This window comes from Saccostrea cucullata, unplaced genomic scaffold (assembly GCF_032062105.1).
Source record: "Saccostrea cucullata isolate Sc308-1 unplaced genomic scaffold, CSIRO_AGI_Scuc_v1 ctg4169, whole genome shotgun sequence".
NCBI lineage: Eukaryota > Metazoa > Mollusca > Bivalvia > Ostreida > Ostreidae > Saccostrea > Saccostrea cuccullata.
Window position 1 is genome coordinate 53,951 of NW_026919217.1, and position 25,654 is coordinate 79,604.

Below are 25,654 nucleotides of genomic sequence, written 5' to 3' on the forward strand. Positions count from 1 at the left end.
TACATTTTTTTTACATTTAAAAAGACTTTAAAATCGACTGCCGTATTTGTTTAAGGATTTTAACTCCTTTAAGCCTTACCGTTTGGATAGTGTATTTATTCATAACCTTACGAAAATTTGTGTTACACTGTATACAGTGTATATTATTCATAAAGAGGTACTACACGTTTCATTACTATAGTTGTTGCATGTATTATGCTTTAATTTTCTTTGCTACACATGTGTAGCAAACTTTTACAATTAAATGTAATAAAGCTATATTGACGTTATTTTAATTCATTAGATAAATTTCATTCATCTTTGATCACCAACTTCCTTGCAACATTTACATTTGGAAACTTGACATATTTATTTAAATTATTAAATATACTTAATTATCACCGAGTTCTTCCCTAAATCCAAAATTCAAATGTTATCTTAAAAAAAAATACCTTAGATAGTGTTTAAATGAACAGTGTAAACAAAGTTTATGCAGCACTCTTAGCATCGTTAGTATTGTTTGTTTTTATAATTTATGCCAGGCAGTTTAAAGCAATACAAACACTATATCATTCATATTTAACTGCTTTAAATTATTAATCCTTATTCATTTTTATTTAAAAATGATTATTCTAAGGTGGCATAGTTCTGCCCCTACAGGTGTCATAACAGTATTACACTTTGGTTCACGTCAAATCATGGCTGACGGAAAATAATCCCGGAATCTTCCCTTCCGATTCGGGCATTTTGATACGAGACTGGAGCTGAATTTTTTTATGAGATGAAAAACAACATGTAAACTTCCTGTATTGACCAGATTTATTAAAATTTAGGGCGTGCTGAATTTTCTATATACTGTCAAGAGTGGGGAGTGATTAGGCCCTGGACTAGATTTTCAAGCACCTGCTCGACTTCGACCGAAACAAACTTGCGTGCCTTGCTGGATGGCTATGTATTTTTTAGTACTAAAATCTTTATAAAGAAGAATTTTACAAGATCTGAAAAGGAAACTTCTCAGAAGTTTGTTTTGAATTAGTTACATCTACTCAAACTTGCGCAATTTTGGTAAGAATATATAGCAGAAATTAATACTGTTGTGACACCTGCAGTAAAACCGAATTTTGTACTTAGAAATATTGTAGTCAGAAAATTAAGGTTTTATTTTGTGAGTTTAGACGGAAAATGAGAAATAATGGCATTTTTCGGCCGTCATTGCTGTTCGTTCATGTTTAATCGAGCATAGAAAATTAGTCCAGATTTCCTCTAAAATAAATTATGTTGGCCACACCATGGCCTGATTTGGATGTATCGGGTTGAGAGAAATGCATGAAATTTAGAGGAGAGCTTAAAAAATACCTCGCCATTACACTCGTTAACATTATTTACTCATAAATAATTTTAAAATCTATAAATTTAAAAAATTTAGACCACACTCGGAGCAAAATAAAAATTCTGAATATGTGTAAATATCGGTTTATTTGGAACACATTGGTAACAGATAAAGAAATCCGGTCGGAAAAAATAATTATTTAGGCAAATCAATCGTAATTAAGTAGAAAACACCTTAATATTTCAATAATATTTATTTTTTCGATGCCCTTCTTAACCCCACCCCCCAACCTTATGACAAAAAATATTTCTTTCGCCCTGTTATAAAAAGCAAACTTATTTTGAACAATTTTTCATCCTCATGTGAATCAGTATGCATCCATTAAAAAATTGAAACGAAAAAACCGCACAAGTTTAACGCGCAAGATCATTGCATACAGTTCAACTTTTGCCATATTTTTAAAAATCCGTGTTCACCGCGAAGCCCCCTGTCACAGAGTTTTGCCCGTAATTTTCCTATCTTGGGACGGATTTTTATGAAACTTGGTAAATACATTAAATAATCATCATAGATCGGGAAAATAGCAATATACCGGCAAGGAAAAAAATTAAGTTTAATTGCAGGTGTCATAACAGTATTACGATTTGGTTCACGTCAAATCATGGCTGACGGAAAATAATCCCGGAATCTTCCCTTCCGATTCGGGCATTTTGATACGAGACTGGAGCTGAATTTTTTTATGAGATGAAAAACAACATGTAAACTTCCTGTATTGACCAGATTTATTAAAATTTAGGGCGTGCTGATTTTTCTATATACTGTCAAGAGTGGGGAGTGATTAGGCCCTGGACTAGATTTTCAAGCACCTGCTCGACTTCGACCGAAACAAACTTGCGTGCCTTGCTGGATGGCTATGTATTTTTTGGTACTAAAATCTTTATAAAGAATGGTTTTACAAGATCTGAAAAGGAAACTTTTCAGAAGTTTGTTTTGAATTAGTTACATCTAATCAAACTTGCGCAATTTTGGTAAGAATATATAGCAGAAATTAATACTGTTGTGACACCTACAGTACATGCAAGATAAATTATATTAACATACAAGAAAATTGTAACAACATGCAAGAGAATTATATCTATGATATTGACATGTAAGTTAGAATTCTTGTATGAGAAACTGATTTTTAATATTGGTAAAATCGTGAACGTAAGCCCGTGTCTGGCATCGTAGATGCAAGATGCAACTTAATTATGACAAGATGCTGTTTATCTATGCTAACTTGCAAGATAATTATGTAAACATGCAAGATATACATCTTCACATGCAAGATAATTCAATGCATGTTAACATGCTACTTAATTATGTGAATACGCGACTTAGTTGAGTCAACATGCGAGTTATATATTTACATAAAAATATAATTATATGTCAACATGCAAGATGAAAAGTTGCAGATCAACTTCTTTATCAAGCATGTTAACATAATTATCTTCCGTGTTTACATAAATAAGTCGCATGCATACATGATTAACTTGCATATTGACATAAATAAGTTGCATATCTGCATTCGTATGCTGCATCCTGCAATTAAAATGTCAGAAAAGGGCGTAAGTATGTAAATATACCCATATTTAAAATATTCTTTTTCTTATAAAATTGATAAGTTCAAGTCTACATCATCAACAGGCATGATGATATTACTATGTTGCATGTCTACATAATTATGTTGAATGTTATTATATTTTATCTTGCATGTACATATAGGGGTCAGAAATATGCCAACATACCATTCTTATTTAACTGCATTGAAGTAAAAATATCTCATTTAATCAAATATTATTTAAGCCATCTCTAAAACTACGTTAATTTTCGTATCATATGGCTTGTATTTGTTCGGAAGATGAATTTCCGTCCTGGTATGAGTTTTGTAGCATTTACCTCAAAATAAGTGTCTGTCTGATAACATTTTTTTTTCAACAATGTGATCGTCAAACTATGAAATCTAAATGATCTTAAATTGATAAAAACATGTTTACCGCAATTCTTTCATTAATGATAGCTCCAACGCTATGTAGCTGATTTCCTGTTTGAATCCCTCTCATATATCATCAGTACAATACGTATCACAATTAATCGTCATTGAATTCCATGAGATTAACATTAAAATTCATATAAAAGGATGGACTGTATTCCGCTCTAAATAAAGAACAACAACGGTTTATTGTAACGGATTTGATTCAAAATGCTTAAAGAAGAATTCATAAAAAATAAAGTAAAGAAATAGTTTCTGAAAATAAAACTTTGTTAACTGAAAAGAATACTTAAAGACATTTTTTCCAATAATAAATTTAAAGCAATAAAGGAATTCTAACATTCTTATGCATATGCTTACCATAAACAATATGTCTGTACACACTCGTACTAAATTTACATTAAATCAGGATAAACTATTAATATATCACACTTCAAGATGTTTTATTTGATATAGGTTTTATATACGTATTATTTGAAATAAGCATTTCAATAAATTAATTTTAATGCATTTCAGTTTGAAGATTCATGAGGACATGAACTACGACGCTTCACGTCGGCATGATAAATTTCCGGCGTGAAGTGTTGTTGTTCATTTAATTCATGTATCTTCAACAATCAAATTCGTTTCTTATTTTTACTTCATTTTCTGATTAGTTACTACAAATAACACATTCATCTGTCATACTGTTGACGTCAGGTACAGTATTATGGCGTAACAATTGCGATATCCATGCATATCCATCGTAGTTCATGAAAAAAAAAATATAATTTGTAAGGAACGTTAAAGAAAAATAAATGGACTTGTAAATATTAAAGAATGATAAAAGGAAAAGAAAATCAAATTTAACTTAGTATCTTAAATTTTTCTGAAAGATTTCAATTGATTTATTTATTGTGTGTTACTTTATAAATTGCTGTAGATGAAATATGGATGTGAAATTCAGACCTGTTACTGCTTGTCCGAAGGATGGTCTAACTTGGCATCAAGCTGCAGGTTGCACAACAGTATTAATTTCTGCTATATATTCTTACCAAAAATGCGCAAGTTTGAGTAGGTGTAATAAATTCAAAACAAACTTCTCAGAAGTTTCCTTTTCAGATCTTGTAAAACCATTCTTTATAAAGATTTTAGTACCAAAAAATACATAGCCATCCAGCAAGGCACGCAAGTTTGTTTCGGTCGAAGTCGAGCAGGTGTTTGAAAATCTAGTCCAGGGCCTAATCACTCCCCACTCTTGACAATATACAGAAAAATCAGCACGCCCTAAATTTTAATAAATCTGGTCAATACAGGAAGTTTACATGTTGATTTTCATCTCATAAAAAAATTCAGCTCCAGTCTCGTATCAAAATGCCTCAATCGGAAGGGAAAATTCCGGGATTATTTTCCGTCAGCCATGATTTGACGTGAACCAAAGTGTAATACTGTTATGACACCTGCAATTAAACTTAAATTTTTTCCTAGCCGGTATATTGCTATTTTCCCGATCTATGATGATTATTTTATGTATTTACCAAGTTTCACAAAACTGCGTCCCAAGATAGGAAAATTACGGGCAAAACACCGTGACAGGGGGCTTCGCGGTGAACACGGATTTCTAAAAATATGGCAAAAGTTGAACTGTATGTAATGATCTTGCGCGTTAAACTTTTGCGGTTTTTCCGTTTTAATTTTTTAATGGGTGCATACTGATTAACATGAGGATGATAAATTGTTCAAAATAAGTTTGCTTTTTATAACAGGGCAAAAGAAATTGTTTTTGTCATAAGGTTGGGGGGTGGGTTTAAAAAGGGCATCGAAAAAATAAATATTATTGAAATAATCAGGTGTTTTCTGCTTAATTAGGATTGATTTGCCTCGATAATTATTTTTTCCGATAATTTCTTTATCTGTTACCAATGTGACAAATAAACCGATGTTTACACATATTCAGAATTTTTATTTTGCTCCGAGTGTGGTCTAAATTTTTTAAATTTGTAGATTTTAAAACTATTTATTAGTATATAATGTTAACGAGTGTGATGGCAAGGTATTTTTTAAGCCGTCCTCCAAATTTCATGCATTTTTCAACCCGATACATCCAAATCAGGCCGTGGTGTGGCCAACATAATTTATTTTAGAGGAAATCTGGACTAATTTTCTTTGCTCCATTAAACACGAACGAACAGCGATGACGGCCGAACAATGCCATTATTTCTCATTTTCCGTCTAAACTCACAAAATAAAACCTTAATTCTTAGACTACAATATTTCTAAGTATAAAATTCGGTTTTACTGCAGGTTGCACAACAGTATTAATTTCTGCTATATATTCTTACCAAAAATGCGCAAGTTTGAGTAGGTGTAATAAATTCAAAACAAACTTCTCAGAAGTTTCCTTTTCAGATCTTGTAAAACCATTCTTTATAAAGATTTTAGTACCAAAAAATACATAGCCATCCAGCAAGACACGCAAGTTTGTTTCGGTCGAAGTCGAGCAGGTGTTTGAAAATCTAGTCCAGGGCCTAATCACTCCCCACTCTTGACAATATACAGAAAAATCAGCACGCCCTAAATTTTAATAAATCTGGTCAATACAGGAAGTTTACATGTTGATTTTCATCTCATAAAAAAATTCAGCTCCAGTCTCGTATCAAAATGCCTCAATCGGAAGGGAAAATTGATGATTATTTTCCGTCAGCCATGATTTGACGTGAACCAAAGTGTAATACTGTTATGACACCTACAATGTTCCAATGATACAATAGGGAGGAATTTGTACCAGTGCGTACCTAATGACGACAGATCATCAACTGTATTGGCAGATTTGGAGCAAGTGAGTCAAAGTTAATTGTAAAAAAAATAATTCTCGAATCATTATTTGTTTTTCTTTTCATTATTTTACACAATTTCTTTATGTTGTGGAACACATCAGAAATAGATAGAATAAAATATAAAGAATGAATCGTTTAAACATCCACATTTGGCTCCCCGATAATCTAAAAAAAATAAGTTTGAAGATTTCCAACATATTTTTGTCTCAATCTTTCCATCAAACAATAATGTTTATTAATTTCATTTTCAATTTTCACTTCCTTGCACTGTAATTGGGTATTTATCTGATTAATAAAGCAGGGGTACGTTGTTCATATCGATTTTATTTTAGGCCACACCCCCACTTTGCAAGCCAATTTTTTATATGAGCGCATAGATGTTTCAAGTTGTAGGAAATAGGGTCAATGTAAAGAGTTAAACTTGTCATTTTAATTCATGAACGAAATTGAAACAGCCGTGCGCTCACATGTTATTTTCCAAAAAGGTGCAAATTCACGTGTATCTATCCCTATAGTAAAGGCACCTTGTTTACAAATTTCAACCCGCCCTTGGCCTCATGAATAACAAAGCATCGAACACGTGACTCAAATCTATTCACTTTCATGCTTTGAGCTCGACATCGTGTCCGGTGTTGCAAGTTATCGATGGTCAAATCATATTCAAATGGGTAATGTACCCTGGAATAATTTTTTTACCGGATTATTTTAATGTGTTAACATTTTTGATTTACTTGTTATTAAACGAAATTTCAGTTGATTATGTTTGATTTGTTTTCGGTATATATCAATATATTTTGGAAGCTTGTTTTACAAACCTAGCACTTACTGCTTGTATCCCATTAATACAGAATTAAAAAAAATACTGTGAATATATATATTATAATTTTTCCTTTGTTCCTAAGTATACATTGTATGTAGTCTATGTACATCACATTGAACAATGGGACGTTAAAAAGACCTGTATATCGGACAAAAAGTCACTAGACGAATACATTGCACAGAATGCACCCCTACTATTGAATAGAAGAAAACTCCGGATTTCTTCTGACGACACAACAAATGTTATATCATTTTGTATCGGCACAGAATCTAACAACAATTAAAGATTTGAATATAATTATTCGTAATAAAATCGAATGAAAAGGGACGTAAAAATTATTTGAAATGATTTATTATTTATTTCAGAACAGTACGAGAGTTTGTAAAAATCAAAATATGTACTCGAGTGGATTTCTACAAATAATAATTCCTAAAAAAGGAAGATCCTGTAAGTTGTCATGTTGTAAATTTTGTATTTACTGCCACCCGGTAAATTCAAAATATACAACATGACAATCATATCACAGTAACTTGTCTGTGCATGGCATGGATTAATAATGCAATCTGGGGACTGTACTTGTCTAACTCTATTTTTTTTTAAATATATTTAGCAGCGATAATATTGACGTTTAATTTTTCACTTTTGTGCGATTTTATTCTTTATGGACAAAAAATCAAACTTTTATACATAATGTTTTATATCATAATTCAACCATTTTTTTGTAGCACACGAATTTTGCAAAGTTATATATGTATATACTATGAAATAATTATTTACGAAACAGTAATAAGCTTAAATGGATCTTCTGTAAGCCCTAGTGGATTAATTATCATCGCTATAAAAAATAAAGTTTTAAAGTATGAAAAAGTGTTTCTTGCGTTATACGCTCTATTCATTAAAGCCATTGTTTATTTTTATATATAAATAATTCGACGAATTTCTGATAAATCATTGCAAATGAAACTCGTAAGTTAAACAGAAAAAATGAAGTTAAGCCTGACAAATGAAAAAAAGAAGATGCTTACAAGAAAAATGGGTTTTTAGGTGTCACTTAGGTGTCACTTAATTATAAAACTTTGTACACTTCGAACACTCTGAATTTAAAAAGGGGCGAGATTGCAGCGTTAAAAGGACTCATTCTTTATGGAGTTTCGATGAGTACTAAATATATTCCTTTATTAACCGAAATGCATTGTTCTTTTTTTTCTAGGAATTGATATTTTAAAAAAAACCATGCGTAAAATGATTCCTTTTTGCTGCTACATATACGTTTGAATGGATTAAACTCAAAATTAACGAGGCCAGGTCTAATTATTTCTGCCCTAGGGATTTTTAATTTTTTTTTATAATTAATTTTTACTGTTATATTTATTGTTTTAGGATTAAAATATCGAATGTTTACCACCCCGTTTTCTGGGTGGTCCATCATAAATGTTTTCAAACTTTACTTTTAGACCCTATGGGAATTTGATGGAAAATCGCCAAAATATTATATGTTTTTAATACTTTTTTTGTATTTCTGCCCTAGGGATTTCTTTTTCATTAAAGAAAATGAAAGTAAATGTAAAAAGTCACCAAATTGTGAAATTTCAATAAAGTTTACCATCTGGATCGGTCTAGGTCGAGGCCAAATACCTCTAAAATTGCCATATTACGGTAAAAATGCATAACTATGGTGACGTTGTTAGAGCCATTTCAACGTTATTCTTCCAATAATTGTAGTAAATTCAATTTTCAGATCAGTAGGAAGTACAAATAATTTTGTATTAAAATTAAAATAATTAATGACTGCATGAAAGTAAAAAGCTGCGCAAAGTGATGCGCACTCGAATTAGAATCGGCCTCCGTAAGATATGCTGACGACAAATTGTATTTATCAGCTATAAATGATTAATGTCCAAGCAGCTTCATATATTGCTCACTCTCATTAATTATAGTTTTTATTATAATAAATGCCTGTGACTGTTTTAGTTAATAATAATTAAAAGAAAACATAAAGATGATAATAATTTTTATCAGATTTTTTCTTTCATTATCGCTTGCAAATGCAATGAATACTAACCAGTTTAGCGAAAAAATAACATGAAATAACGAAAAAAAAACCATTATAATAAGGATATGGAAATAACGAACAGTATTCAATCTCAACGTCCATTAAAAAACAAGAGCAGAGCAAACACGGACCTCCGAAACATCAGAGGTGGGATCATATCTTAACTTAACTGAATTTTGAATATTTCCCAAATTTCTTTAGATACTTGCCCTTTTGCTGTATCTTCAGGACGCTTAGAAGCAATCAGCTGCTCCAATTTTTCTCAAAGGTTGTCCTAAGGAACCTTACGATTCAAATGAAATTTACAAATGTAAGAACTACTCTTTTTCTGATGGAATAGAAACCTAAGTAATGAATGACTGTAGATAAAAAAAAGATATTTGGCATAATGGGAGTCATAACTGTTTCAGATCCAGCCTGCTTGGAAATCAATCCACAAAAACGCTGCTATTTAGCAAATGAAAACTGTTTAAACGAAACGTAAGTACATCTGTACACTTTGTTGTATTCCCCATAAAAATATAAGAAGGATTAAATCAAAGTAATACGTTATTGTGATGGCTGGTTTTATTTATTTAAGGAGCCAAGGAATACCAAATTCAACAATTTTTACTCTACCTAATGACTCCCCATCATATATTACTTCCACAGACAACTTTAATCTCTCTTCGGTGTTACCAAACAGTACTTCTAATTTGCAGCCGGGGATTGAGTCCACACATTTAATTGCTGGAGTAGTTTCATCATTGTCCGCACTTAGTCTAGTAGTTGTTTTCGTGATTGTCCTCTCTTTTTACTGGAAAAAATGTTCTCGGTCTTGGAACACAAGTGAGTTTATTTATACATATATAGTGCATATATCGTTCTGTCGCTGTTTCTTCACAAATGCTGTATATACATTTAGTAGACTAGCTACATCTATATGTAGGGATAATTCAAATCAACCAAATTTAGTACGTTTGTTTACTGCTTACATGTAACTATAGATTTAAATTGCACATGTAAAAAGGATGTGGAGATAACGAACAGTATTCAATCTCAAAGTTCATTAAACAAAATACAAAATAATAGCAGAACAAACACGGTGGGATCAGGTGCCATGGAGGAGTGAGCATCCCTTGCCGACCGGTCACACCCGCTGTGTGCTCATTGTCATGATCAGGAAATAACGGAAATTTACTCTGTAATTTTTTGCTATTCTCAAATTGTAATTGAAGTTCTGAAAACTGTTTCAGTGATAGCCTTTGGGAAGATGTTTACTCCGTAAAATATAAAAGTTTTGTAAACGATTGTTGACGTGGCTTTGAAATACTGAATGTACAATGCACCAATGTGAATTTAGAGAGGAAATTTACTCTGTAGATTTTTTGCTGTTTTGAAAGTGTAAATCTAGTAGTGAACACTGTTCAGTGACTATCACTGATATTCTTTTTGAAGGAAATTCACCCCAAAAAGTCTTGTTATATCAAGGAAAGTGACTTTTGAATTGACTCCTGTATTTTAACTATATCCAGTTATTTTTTTTAGAGGAAATTTACTCTACAGATTTTTTTGCGTTTTTTAAACTTTTAATATTTGCACCAATAACACCATCTTTAAATTGTGTTATTTGTTGAATATTCGTCAATTACAAAGGACAAGATGCTTAAAACAGGGGAAAAAAACGATTTTCTGTTTTGATTTTGAAATGCGTTAAGTGTATTCCCCAAAATGTCTTGAATATCCTATATATAGAATTTCAGTTCACATGTTACAACAGGAAAGGAGAAAACAAATGGCTGGACCAGAAATTAAACCGCATCACTAGTCAGGTGCTCAGCCTCTTCCGACTGAGCTAACCCGGCCGATATTTATGACCCAAACCATTGCATACTAGGAGTGATCAAAAATTTCGCGAACTAATTGAATAACTTCTATAAACAAAACACTATTTGGTTTCAATATTGATTATTTTAAATTTATCTTCTCCGATATTAATGCAAATCAACTAACCTTCTGCGCCTGCGCAAATCATACGATATTGGCGGTCACGTGAACCTCCCCTCCCCTCGTAGCGTTCTGTTAAAAAAGTTGAAGGATTTTTCTGAGTTTTATAATTCTATCCATGTGAGTTAATTTTTTTGACAAGAAAAGTTCATTTGTCAGAGACAGTCAAATCTCCTCAATAGAACAGGTGGATAAGAATATCCGTTAAAAAAATAGCAATGCGACAATTTAAACGCGAATCCTCTGTCTCGGGAGAGACCTTTATTCAAGGTGGATAGAGAATGGGTGATCCTTTTTCTTATATCTCATATGTTTAAAATCTAATGTAAACGAATTCTGAAGTATTTTATAATTACATTATTGTTCAAATATTCAACTATTTTTCAAAGTGTGAATAATGGGTTTGGGATAGTAAGTTGCTTAATTAAAAACGCATAACTTTTCAAACTTGATTTCACTGGGCAAGATGACAAGTATCATTTTTAACTACCTTCCTTCCTTCACTTATCTTAATAAAATTTGTGCAAAATATTATATGATACTGGAGAGGGGTTTCTAAGATAAACAATACATTGTACATTTGTTTGTTAAACGAGTTCAACTGAGACAACCATTTTTGGTCACACGTGAACACCTACATAGTGACGTCATTTTCAGATTGTGACTTCACAAAAAGCAATAAATATCTTATTAAACATTTGCCATTTAAAGACCCTGTGTATGGTTATGTGTGTACGGAATTCCATTCTCATATGAATTGTGGTTTTGTAGATATAGAGATAGTTCGCGAACTTTTTGATCACCCCTCGTATGCATAGAATACAGTGGACCCTTATTTATCCGGACGCTTTGGTTCCACGTCAATGAAGCATCCGAATATCTGAATCACCAGTTAAACAAGAAAGAATACCATTTAAAAATTTCGTTCCGATGAAAAATCGTCCGGATACTGAAGCATCCGGATATCTGAAGGTCCACTGTACATATCTATATGACTTGCATAGTTTTCACCCCCTACATGTAAATTGCCAATATGTTATACTTATTAAATTTGGCATGGAACAATTTAAACAATGACTTTACCAGTGGCATTGGTTTACTGATAGTAAGATTTGGTCTGCTATCCAACATCAAATCTGCATTTCAACTGGTTCAGTTTAGCATTTTTGTTTCAAGCTATCCAACAAGCCTCCTTGGCTTCAAACACAATAAACAGAGACCAACATCTCTTTTTATTTAAAGTGGTCAGTGGTCATCAATAGGTAGAGTGTTAAAGGTGCTAAGACAATTCACTACATAGATTGGTCCCATACCAGTACTCTAACCCCACTTTTATATTATGACTTGTGCGGCCCAAGTCATAATATAAAAGCAGGTGTTAAAGTCAGAGGAATCTCGGATTAGCAGTATTACAAAAACAACAGATTGATACGGATTGTATGCCATGTAAATATTTAGACTTACCAAGATTGACGTTTGAGTTGATATCAATAGTGATCAGAGGCCTCTCTATCGCATTCCTTTCCCGTGGGAAAAGTGTCGGTAATTTACCAAATCCACAATCGGTGCTGTTCTATCAATCACATTTAGGTCCAATATACAAAATTAAGTACCAAGTCATCAACGCTTTCAAACTTGGAAAAATGCAAACGATTGGCTTTATCACTGTGACTGTAAGTATATAAACTAGTCTGCAAGTTCCTTAACTCAACAACTCTTTGTCCTTTGTTCGATTTGATGTCATTATGATTTACACCAGCTGTATCGTTTGCTTTGGAATAAGAGTGCAAGTCGTATGCGATATACGAACATTTCATTTCACTCAAAAAATTAAATTATTGTTCTGTTTCTATAGAAACGTTATATTTTTTATTCCCTCTTAATTTCTTGATCTACCTTTACGGCTGAATTTTCCTACCAACAACAATTGTCGTGAACTTTTCTCAGTGCATGTTGTTAACTACTGCAGTCCGCCATATTGGAATATTAGCATTTCTGGAATAAGCGATCCGAAAAAATTAATTTAGAATTTACATGCAATGTCACGTGATAGCTATCCGTAGCTTCGTTAACTTAAAAAAAACAAAAAAAACCCCAGGAATTTAGGAAGGGTACATGATATGTGAAAAAATTTAATGCACAAACATATTGTATTAGTTTAACGAATCGGCATTCGATATCGCGGGATTTTTTACATCGTGTTTTCCAGAGGCATTAAGCCTTTTTGTATGTAAACGCATTCAAAATGCTAAAACATTAATCTGGAATTTCAACTCTGAAGATTTTAATTTTTCCGGGCATGTTCAATTCGTAAAAAAAATCAACGCGTAATTATTCAAATCACCTTATTTCATCCAAAATTCGTAAAAAGAAATGCAGCAGTAAAGATAAACCATGATACAGTATAAGCTGATTACTTATTTTGAATTAAAGTGCAAACAAAATTCTAGATACGTTGTTCCGAGGTATAGACATGTTATTATTTTTAATGTTAATATAATATTTTAAGATTGGAGCAATTAAATTTACGGTAACATGAACGTGTAGATACAAATTATTTCTCTTGTTTTCTTCTGGCATAAGATGTGGCTATATATATGGTCTAGGATAAAATTGATTTTTTTAGGTGAAGAACGTGTCCTTAATATTAAGAACAAAATTAAGTGCTTAATCTTAACACTTTAAACACAGTCAAATTTTTTGATATAAGTTTATCTTTTTCTGATTATCATGGATCTTACTGTGACGCAATTTTTTTCAGGGTTGCAAGCTTTATATTTTAATCTTTACTGTGTCGGGGAAAACTTTTCTATGTTGACCAACGGGACCGACATAGTTAAAAAAAATCACATATAACTTGCTAAGACTTATTGAAAAAAATTATTTATAGCAGACAAAGGTTCTTTGAGTGTTGCATTTGCAAAACATGTCTTCTACCGGCATCCCCTATTCTCACAAGGATGTCATTTTATATCATCTTGTATGAAAGAGGTACCCAAAAATGGAAATATTTCGGTAGTTACTTCTTCATTAATGAAATATGACAAAACAATTTCCGAGCAGCTAATTTCAAAAGGTTAAGAAACGATTTTATACTAGTATTTAAATAACTCAGACAAGATAAATGTTTTGACACTTAGTTAGAATCATATAATTTTGGCTGAAGACTGCCTCCAACAAAGTTAGAATTCCTCCCATTCAATTGCAATATAGCAAAAAATGCAGAATGAGGTTGCCCCGAAACGATTTATTAAAAACAGAAGTATTTGCTTTCAAAATAACAACCACATTATCAATTCAAACTAAATTTTTTTTAGATCGTTTACTTTTACCGTTTTTTTAATCCACAAAAGGACGAAATTTTAACTTACTTTCTTTCGACTCAACTTTTTTTTTCTCGATTCCTATTTACAAACTATGCTGACATTAAACCTAGCAATGTGTAAGAGTTACCTCTCGTTGATTTCCTTTCCTATATTGCGCCAATGCTTATACATAGAACGCATTTTAACGTTACCCGGTCCCATTAGGTTATGATTTTAATAATAGTCAATCGAGTGTGTCACTATAAAGCTACCCAGCTACCTTTAAATGAATAAATTTTACCTTGACAATTTTGTATGGATCATTTTTTTAGCGAAACACGAACCCGATTTTAAACCCCATTATGAAAAATTAAATATGCCTTAATTCTGTCAAAAATCGAAGAAGCGAAACGACATTCAAACTTGATCTGTAACTCATCAAGAAACACTCCAAAATTTAGCTCAATATATTCAAGCGTTTAGAAAAAAGTGCGGAAACCCAAGTGGGACAGACTGACTGATATACCTTGGGACTTAGAAACAGGCGGACGGACAGATTCAGGGAAAATCTGTAGCTCCCTCCGGTTTCACTGGGACTAATTATCGACCAATAGAACTAAAACAAATTCACTGCATGCTACGTTTCATTTACTTTCAATGAATCGTTTGTAAGGAAATATACTTTACATCTTTAATCCCCTAACGGTGAAACCATATGGGACGATAGGTTTCCTCTGAGTCTCTCCGTCCGGGGCACTTTTTCTTGTACAAGATATTAACGAAATGTCATCCTATAGAGAAAAGGGGATCCGGTAGATGACACGTATTCCTTAAGCAATAATCTTAGAATGCGCGGAACAGTTAAAGTGACAAGTGGAAAAACTGGCGATTTCTTAAGATAAAAAAATGTATATTTTACAAAGATGGTGGAATTCATTTCAAGGCTTTTTTTGATATCAGAAATATATATATATATAATGTGGTTGAAATCTACACTTTACATTTGAAGCTTAGAGATCATCTATAATTTCTTATATTTCAAGGGCATAAAAGGTTAAAAATCTTAATTTAAATACTTTGTAACACTATAAGTGTTATGCGAAAAGTACTGCGAATCAATTCACATTCCAATATTCTATGGCTAAAATTAAAATTATGACGGGTTCAAAATTTTGTTGGCCAACTACATTTAAATAAAGATACAAATAGGGCGGAGCTCGTTAAAAATCAACGAGATCTTCCGTCCGATTTACGATCTTGAAAGAACTTTATTCGGTAGTAACTAACATTTGCCATTATGTTCATAAACAGGGGGTATATGCTGACTTCAAAACACTGAATATTTTCAAGTTATGACGTCATATGTACGAAATGACGTCACAAACATGGCGTGAATTTCAGTTTTTTTTTATAAATTCTACAGGAAAATGTACATATTTCGTTGATATTTTGAGTAAAAGTTATCAAGCGCATGTCTGTTCAGGCTCAATGTTTTGATATAATGTATAGAATGATAATATCAATGAAATATATAAATATTGTTCCTGAACTTGTGCTCTATAAATCTTAAAGCTAAAATTTTTGAAATTTGTCCATTTTGTCCTCTTTCTGAAAAAGGATTATAAAATCATACTAGTTTGTGACGTCTTAAAAACAACAAATGTAAATAAGCTACTTTGAAATAATAATATGTTCTGTTAATTTATTTTTCTCATACAATTTAATGAATTCAGCACATTTCAGGAAGTTTTCAAAATTTTACTTTTGTGTGGGCAAATATATGCAATATAGTGCATATAGTTATTTATATTTCTACTAAAAAAATGGAAGAACATGTAAAGATAAATAAAATCAGTGCTCTGATTACTCAAATTATGCTAAGAAAAGTACGCGGGTATGTTAAGGAAGCATTTAAATCATTTTTCGGAAAATTTAGACTTTTTAAAAAAAAATAAGTTTTATAATTTACCAAAACAGCTGATAAACGCTAACTATTATAATTTAGTGCACAATTTTATTTTGAGGACAGAATAATTTTGTGTGACATTATTGTAAACTTTCTCATTATAAATTTTGTCCCACCACCTTTCTGTAGCCTAGACTCTACTGCAAACTTTTTTTTTATTCTATAGAGAAAATATTAAAAAACCAAATTTTAATTCTGGACCTGATTCGTTCCAAAAGCTACCGTGACATCATTTTACTCAGCAAAATAGTTTACACCTTTCTGAAACTCTTTTGCTTGCTTTTTGTCCCACCAAAAAAAATCAACTACAACAACAACAACAATAAAATGTCTGAATTTCTTTTTGATTTTTTTTTTAATTTACTGACAATTTCGTTAAAATTGATTGGTACGCAAACTCCTGTGGTTTTTCATTGGAAAATGTTGAAATCTCTGATTAATAAACACGAAGTCTAATACAAACACCCGCACAAGAAGTTTTTCAAGTAGACTTTCTATACTTTTAAAACTACATTTATTATAATACCTCCAAATATTACTTAATATGAACATTAGATAAATATACAAGTACAGCCGTGTCATCATAATGCAATAAAAGGCTTGAATAACGAAATGATGTTTAAGAAGGAAACAAACTACTTAAAAAAAACAGATTGAAATTGTTGTTGATGAGTAAAAAATATTCAAGGTTAATAAATGGTCATTAAATATGAAAAATAAAATAATACAGTATGAAAGAACTCGGAAAAAGTTTTAATCAAAAATCAATTGCAAGGTTTGTATGAATTACATAAAATTAGTATCAAGCTAATACATGTTTCAGCTAGCTTAGATTCTTTAAGAAAGTGTAAGATTGATTTGTTAGTAAAAATGATAAAAAATGATTTATAACAAGAATGGGAAAACATATATTCTTTCTCTGGCAGCAGTGAACTCAACAGATTTGGATGTCATCGGTATACAAAGGCAAGAGAAGAACAAAGGAAATGGTGAGACTACTTACATTGACACTGGTGTTGTTCCCATCCGTAATTATACAGCGCGCCAATTTTACGCTGGAAATCATAAAATTTTGATTAGTTTCTATTCCTGTCTTTCATTAGTTTATACATTTTTCCAATCCAGAAAAATGTTTATTTGATTTGTAAATTCTATTATTAGCTGACTTCATACTTATACATATTGCATAACATAACGCTTTATCTGGCATGGATCACCTGGTATAAAAGCTAATATTGATCTTTAACAAACGTATCGATCAAAAAATGAATTGTTCTTACACCTTCCTGTTTGAAGAAACTGCAAATATACATGAACCATTCTCAATAGTGAAAATGACACAAGAAAAATGGAACAGTGGTACAAAAGAGTATTTTCACAGACAGTTTACTCATTATCAGATTAATAGATAACGTAACTGTCTAATACAATTACGCAATTGAGTTAATTAAATTACACGTACAACTCCTACAAAAATACAATATTGCAAATTGCTTATTTTCAGAAAAAAACTATTATGATAGAAAATGTCCAACAAACATTAAAATATTCAAATACGTGTTACTATACATAGAAATCCAATTAAACGAAACACGCATGTTAAAACCGATGACGATGTGGTGACTTGGTGTTTTTGCATGATGTACATAGAAAATATATTAACTGGAATCAAATTATAAAAAAAATTAAACCTTATCTCAGAAAAACTGAACCATTACGCACAAAATATACAATAAAAACCCTGTAAATAATAATTGTAACTTGGAGTAATGCTTGATAAAAAAAATCCACGGGATTTATACATTAAAAAGTGCATCAACAAAAAATAGTATAAATTGATTTTAATGTCAGCCTTACAGCGATATTCATATTGCACAATGACAGATATGTTCAATTTACATTTTTTAAATACCATTTTCATTGAAATCTTCACATATTTAATTCATAATACTCACATTTTGATTCTTTAATTATGGTGGATTTTAAAGAAAATTGGGTTGAATACAAATCTTTGCATCACTAATTTTTTTTTCTTTTATATTTTTTCACCATTATTATTATTATTTGACAGTTCATAAAATTCAGTTTAAAAAGTCATTAAAAAGAAAATTATGAAAAAAAGATTTCGCCAACAGTTTAGGAAGACTAATTTCGTAAAACAAACACGATACAACTGGACAGTGGAATAATTTATAATGACTAAATATAGCACAATTGAAAATGATACATTGGGGGTTGGGAGTGGAGTATGAAAACTCGAACCTTAGCTTACTCAGTTAATAAATGAAAACCCTTTTTTGTTAAAAAAAGATTAAATAGAACAAATAAAACTATAATAATTGAAGTCATTGAATCTACAATTTCATTTCGAAAATTTGTTTTCAGATTTGGAGCTCCTTTTGGACTTTGTGTCCAGACAACTGTCTTTCGCGGACTTTCCTTTTGTTTCTACATATCTTGGTGAGCTTCAATTTGCAGAGACGACTTACATCGACGGGAATCCCTCTGAAACCTACTGCAAGCTTTTCCATGTGTGGCGATGTAAATATCCGCGCATAGACCGCAAAGCTAAATTAAAGGAAGTTTTCTCCTCCATGGAGAGACAGGATTTAATTGAGAAGATGGAAATGTTCTCTAAAGACATTTATTGTTATAAAGAAGCTTTAGTCAATCCAACAGAACAAGCTCAGTCTTCTGACTTTATCATAATGAGTCAAAATTTAGCCATGAGATCTAATCACGTCTTGCGGTTTCTTGGTTTGAAACAGAGTGATATAGATCAGATTAAGACGGATAATAGAACTACTCGAGAAAAAATACTGAGAGCTTTATCAAAAATCCAAAAAGACAGACCATCACTCACAAGACAGAGTATTTGCAATGCTCTTTATTATGCAGATCATTCAGACGTGATAGATATGCTTAACTCTGGCTGGAAGAGTGCAGGTCTGTACTATTCATTCTTCCAAGATTTTTGATGCATAAAATATATTGATATGTGTATAAACATACAAAACTAAATAAATATTCTTATCAACAAGACTAGAGATGTTACAAAACATTTAGAGCTTTTTAATGAACATGATTACAGGAAACGGGATAGTAGCTTTAAAAAAAAAAAATCTGAAGCACAATGAGTCCTTCTATTCATTCCATTTAGGCAATGCTGTAGAGTGGATAGAAATTACCAATGTGATAAGCAAAGGAACAAATATAGAATATTTAATTATAAGACGTAGAACCCAGAAAAATAATTAATATGTTTCGTAAGATTACTTAACGGGTAAAAGAAAACATAGATGTTTTTTAAGCGTTTTCATTTTGCATTCATTGCTTTCAGAGATGAAGTTAAAATTCTGGCAACATTTTTTGCTCTCTGAATTCTTTAAAACAATAACTGCTTACATTGAATTAATATCAGAACACATTGATTATTGCTTGGTCCAATTAAACTAAATATGTCCTAACTTTAAAGAAAGAAATTACTTATCACGCTCGTTTATGTATAAAAAATGAGCTGAGCTTCTTTTTTTTTTTATAAAATCAAACATTTTACATGTTTACGTTTAAGCTGCAAGGATTTCATAAAAAAATTCTTAAGATTACAAAATCATTTAAATTAATACTTTACTAATTCATATTTAATTAATTGGTTTCTTTATTTTAATGAAAGGGTGTGTGGACATTCAAATTTTTACCACTAAAAGTATTTAAATTCATTTTTTTATATAGTCTGAGAGCATTCTAATTTCTAAATTTGTCTTTTAACTTCGTTCTCTTTGAAGATTTTTTATGGGAAAATTACTAAATCACAACTATTTATTTGTGTTTGATATAATTAATGTATTTATCAATAACCTTTGTTTAATGGCAGGACCATTTTATGCATACATTGAATCTACCGCTTTACTCATGTCCTCCTATGCTAATCTTATTTTTTGAACCTTGCACTGATTTTCTGCTTAATTTCGATAGAAAATAATTGAAAACTTACATATTTTAGCTAAGAGTATTGCAAAGAAAGGCGATAAGAAAAGATGGATGCCGTTGGTTTTTGAAGATGTCACACACAGCGACACAACTCCCATCGAAGGTACTGATAAAATGTGTATTAAAGTTGATAAATATTGATAAAAATTGTAAAACAAGAGGCCCATGGGCCACATCGCTAACCTGAGTAACTTGGATGATGCAGATCTTTACCAGATTCCCCCTCTTGCTATACCTATCATGCCCAACAACCCCCTTCCTTTTTTTATTTCAAAACTTTAGAATCTACACTACCCAAGGATGCTCCCACATAAGTTTCAGCTTTCCTGGCCCAGTGGTTCTTGAGAAGAAGATTTTTAAAGATTTGTTCTATATATTTCTATGTAAAAATTGGATTCCCTATTGTGGCCCCGCCCTACCCCCGGGGGTCATGATATTAAGAATTTAATATCTACACTACCCAAGGATGCTTCCATATGAGTTTCAGCTTTTGAGGCCCAGTGGTTCTTGAGAAGAAGATTTTTAAAGATTTGTTCTATATATTTCTATTTAAAACTTGGATTCCTTGAGAAGAAGATTTTTAAATATGTGTTCTATATATTTCTATGTAAAAATTGGATTCCCTATCGTGGCCCCGCCCTACCCCCGGGGGTCATGATTTTAAGAATTTAATATCTACACTACCAAAGAATACTTCCACATAAGTTTCAGCTTTCCTGGTCCAGTGGTTTTTGAGAAGAAGATTTTTAAAGATTTGTTCTATATATTTCTATGTAAAACTTGGATTCCCTATTGTGGCCTCGCCCTACCCCCGGGGGTCATGATTTTTACAATTTAATATCTACACTACCCAAGGATGCTTCCACGTAAGTTTCAGCTCTCCTGGCCCAGTGGTTCTTGAGAAGAAGATTTTTTAGTGACCCCACCCTATTTTTTTTCTTTTCTTGATTATCTCCCCTTGTAAGGGGACTTGGCCCTTCATTTTAACAATTTAAACTCCCCTTTACCCAAGGATGATGGCCCAGTGGTTCTTGAGAAGAAGTCGAAAATGTGAAAAGTTTACAGACGGACGGACAGACAGACAGCTAGACGGACAGACGGACAGACGGACGGACGACGGACAAAATGTAATTAGAAAAGCTCACTTGAGCCTTCGGCTCAGGTGAGCTAAAAAGCAGAATCGTCTCTTTGGTTTTACACCTTTTTTTGACAATTCCATTAATATCAAGCAATTCATGGATCTTCAAAGGTAACACATTGCCTGTGATATTGTTATTTGAAGTGTGTGTCCAACAGGTGACGATATGTATAAAAAGTGTACACAGTTATATGTGCATAGTATCATGGACGATAAACACACGATTTGGCGTTACATCAATCATAAAATATAATTTACATGCCAATTTGTAGTCGTAATTTAGTTTTTTTTTTTTTTTTTTGTTTTTTTTTTTTTTTGTTTTGTTTTTTTTTTTTTTTTTTTTTTTTGTTTTAGAATAGTTTAATTATAAAAAATATGAAATGCCGCTATCCCAAAATAATGTTTTTTTATCATTTCATTTAGGGATAGAAGACATACAAGAAACAGACATAAGTAGTATATCAGAGGAGACGGACTATAGTGATCAAGAGTACGAGTCAGAGAAATTGTCGATACAAGATTTTGGTTCTGCTCTCCGTAAGTGTTTAATAAAAAAAATCCAAACATCAGGAGATTTAGAGTTCATATTTGTCAGAATGATATGAAATGTAAATTTTTAAACGTGTTTTTCCTTGGTTTATTAGTGAGCGTAAAATCAGCAGTTACCCTGTGTTAATTGTAAAGGAGACCGTTACAAATGTTCCCCAAAAACTAAATCAGTATTGTTTTTAGTCCCATTTCTTACAAACTTCATTACATTAAGCAATTCTTTTGTGTTATAAATCTTTATTTTGCTCATCGAAAAACACTACTAATATCACTTACTTACTTATCCTCTCCGTGCCCCTGAGGACGCATGAGGCCGTTTAACAAGGAACGCCACTTACGGCGGTCACTGGCAACATCTTGCTCTTTTTTCCAACTGTTCCAGCCCAGTTCTTCCCCTTTTCTCTCAACAGAGCGTCACAAGGTGTTCTTTGGCCGTCCTCTACATCTCTTTCCCTCAGGAGCCCATGTGAGAGCTGTTTTAATGTGAGAGTTCTCCTCCTTCGGAGGATGTGGCCTATCCATCTCCATCTTTTTCTTTTGATGGTGCCTGATTGATCTTGTTCTTTCATATAGTTGCTGGTTAGTTATCTTTTCAGGCCAGTGTATTTTAAGGATACTCCTAAGGCATTTTCAGTGGAATGTATCAAGCTTTTCATCATCTTTTTCTGTTCAGCGCAATACGGCAACACAGATAGAACGTTCGAACTGCAAATATAGTCTATTGAAAATTAGTAAGATTTCATGGTGCGTGCATGCCCATATCTTCTTGATATTTCACATGTTGCAGGTGATATTGACTGTTATTTCACAATTTCATACCAAAGAGCTTGTGTTTCGCAGGACATATAATTACAAAAAAAGACAAAAATAATTATTTTTCACTAAGTTTTAAGGGGGTTAGAATATAAACGGTTTATTTCCTATGTAGCTTGTAAAACGAGCTTTGCTTAGTTACAAAGTCAGGTGTAAATATATACACCCAACTTGAGCCGGGTGTAAATAAAACATGACGTTACAATGCATACATTCTCTTTGATAAAAACCAAAAATAACAATGTCACGATGCATTGTAGTAATTAGTTATCTAATTATTAGATTGAGACACACTCTGGTGTTTACAAAGAATTGTTATGGTAACAAAGGAAATCAATTCGTTATCCAGGTACAAACAAGGGTGTACGGGGATTTCATAATTAAGGTTCCAGATTTCACTGTAAGTTTGGTTCCAGCCATGGCTTCAATCTTTGAATCGCGGTATTTTATCAGAATTTGCTCCACATTGAACCATGAAAATGGTGATTTTTTTTGTCCTTGAGGTGTAAGCATAACGCAGCGAAATTTCCAAATTTCATTTTGTTTCGCTCTATGTCCATTTTATACGTTGTCATGCCATTGTTTAAAAATAAATAGTCTGAACGTATGATTTCTGATACATATTTATATCATACAAAATATGTATTATAAGGCTTTGGTTACCTAATGTATATTAATTGGTAAATCTACAAATCAAACCATTTTTGTGACGAAATATTTTGTTAGACTTACTTCAGTAAATTTGTAATTGTCTTGCACCCTATCGAATACCTCACCTGTAGGTATCCAATATGACTCAACTTATTTGATAGGTACAGGTAACTTTTAAATAAAAACAAAGGATGGGGCATATAAATAAACAGCGTTTTAAATGCAATAAAAAAAATGATATGAACAATGTTGAAACTTAGGGGCATAAGATGTATATACATGTATTGCACAAAATCCTATTGAAAATGGCATAAAAACATTCACAGTGAATAAAATGATTCTCATTCATTATTGTAGACGCACCCGTGGCTTCGATCATAAATTTTCTAAATTCAAAGTTCGTTGCTATAATAGACTTATAAATATCAGAATGATTGATCCACGGAACATGCATAAAATCCAAAGGACATAAAAGAAGAATTAGAAGAATATGTTTTCGATCTTAAAGATATCCGATCCTCAGCCAGGAAGGATAACTCCAGAAATTAATATTTAAATTGAAATGTATCAAAATGAAGCTTGAAAGTAAATTTTTTCATGCAACAATTTTCATTTTATTATTTTTTTTAAAGAATTTAAAGTCTTTGGAAATCTTACAAAATGTCATAAAAGGGGGTATTTTGTTTAACTAAAATAATTTGTTCTATTTAAAGGATATGTAATATAGGTAAGAAACAGTAAAATTATTCGTTTGTTCTTGGAGCATCACTTTCGTAGAGAAAAAAATATTTCATTGGAGGATCCTGACATACATGCATTGTAGATGCAAGTCTGTACAAATCGTGTCATTGGAAGATAGGATGGAACGACAATTTAAAGGAAATAAAATTGTAAAGATTTTAAAATTAAACCGTGCAATGCAGAACAAAATGAATCCGTAGACCCATCTGGGATAGAGGGAACAAGTTTTTTTACGAGGAGGTAACATGGAAATACACATGTATAGAAAGTTTCATAATGTTCTCAATTATGCATCTCTTGAAACAATGATAGGTAATCCCATAAAACTGCACCTTTTTCTAATTTTTCAACATCTTGTAAAGAACATACATTTCAAACTATAGAACAATGTTCAAGAAGTGATCTTGTAATAGTAATGTACAATTTATATAAAGTGTTTCTACTAATATTGTATTTCATCTTATTTAGGAAACCTAATCTTTGATAAACCTGTTTACCTCTATTGGCTATATGTCATACAAGCAGAATTTTTAGCGAGTATTTAATTTTGGAATTATTGCCGAGGGTGCTGAGATCATTAAAATAGAATATCGTTAAAAATTAATTGCGCTTCATTTGAAATAGCTTATTTAGTGAGCATTTTAAAATCGCTAAAACTACATTCTTCTATAAATTATAACCCATGTTTTAACGTCAAATCGCTAAATTTACATCTCGCTAAAATTTGCATTTATACATGTTCAGTATGTCAATCAAAAGTTATCGCCAAAGTTATTTTATTGATAAGATCAATCGAGAAGGTCTGGGTTAGAGAGTTAGAAATCAAAACATTCTACGAAATATCCTGTCACAGGTAATGTACCTGTGATATGGAAGCCCTATCTCTTCTATATCAAAAGTTATATGAAGACAAGGACAAAGTTAAAAAAAATCCAGAGAATCCTCTTAATCATCTTGTCACAAGTGATGTACATGTCAAATATGATAGCTATATATTTTTCTCAATCAAAAGGTATAAGGAAAAATGACAATTTTCAAAAGTAGGTCAACATTCATGGTCAAGATCAATTTTAACAATTTTTGGCATCTTCTCATTCAGAAGTTTTGAGCAAAGTTAAAGTTTTATGATAGACTTACAGACTGAAAGCCCGACAGACGGACATACGAATTAGATTTAATGTCTCTCCGCTTTCACGGAAGCGGAGGACTAAAATAATATAAAATGGTTCACCACCTATACACCAGTGGTGGATGCAGAGGAAAGTGCAATGTCTTTAATCCTCTCTTTGAAGTAACTTAAACTATATGCCTTGGGTTGATTGCAAACTCTTATGTAATTCACTAAAAAATAGTACATGTGTTACATGTACATGATACCCCTCATTGAATTTGCAAAATATGGGGGCAGATCAATAGAGACAACTGCAGATAGTCCTGATTTTTTCCTTATTATTACCTCAAACTTTTTCGTGAAAAGCTAACATT

The 25,654-nt window shown here is 31.9% G+C and overlaps 1 protein-coding gene across 1 annotated transcript; it reads left to right on the forward strand.

The window, feature by feature from the left end:
• The first annotated feature begins 7,934 nt into the window (after window positions 1-7,934).
• Window positions 7,935-22,091, forward strand: LOC134282554 (uncharacterized). The gene is made up of 9 exons (XM_062764958.1): window positions 7,935-7,943; window positions 9,268-9,340; window positions 9,441-9,510; window positions 9,611-9,858; window positions 17,214-17,276; window positions 18,673-19,233; window positions 20,291-20,380; window positions 21,839-21,952; window positions 22,060-22,091. The coding sequence occupies exons 1-9, from the start codon at window positions 7,935-7,937 to the stop codon at window positions 22,089-22,091; spliced, it is 1,260 nt and encodes a 419-aa protein (XP_062620942.1).
• Window positions 22,092-25,654: the final 3,563 nt, after the last annotated feature.

Bases quoted from the DNA above. Each gene is read 5' to 3' on its own strand.
- LOC134282554 (XM_062764958.1), top strand. The intron at 17,277-18,672 runs GTGAGACTACTT...ATTTGTTTTCAG, and splicing joins AGAGAAGAACAAAGGAAATG to ATTTGGAGCTCCTTTTGGAC. The intron at 21,953-22,059 runs GTAAGTGTTTAA...TTGGTTTATTAG, and splicing joins AGATTTTGGTTCTGCTCTCC to TGAGCGTAAAATCAGCAGTT.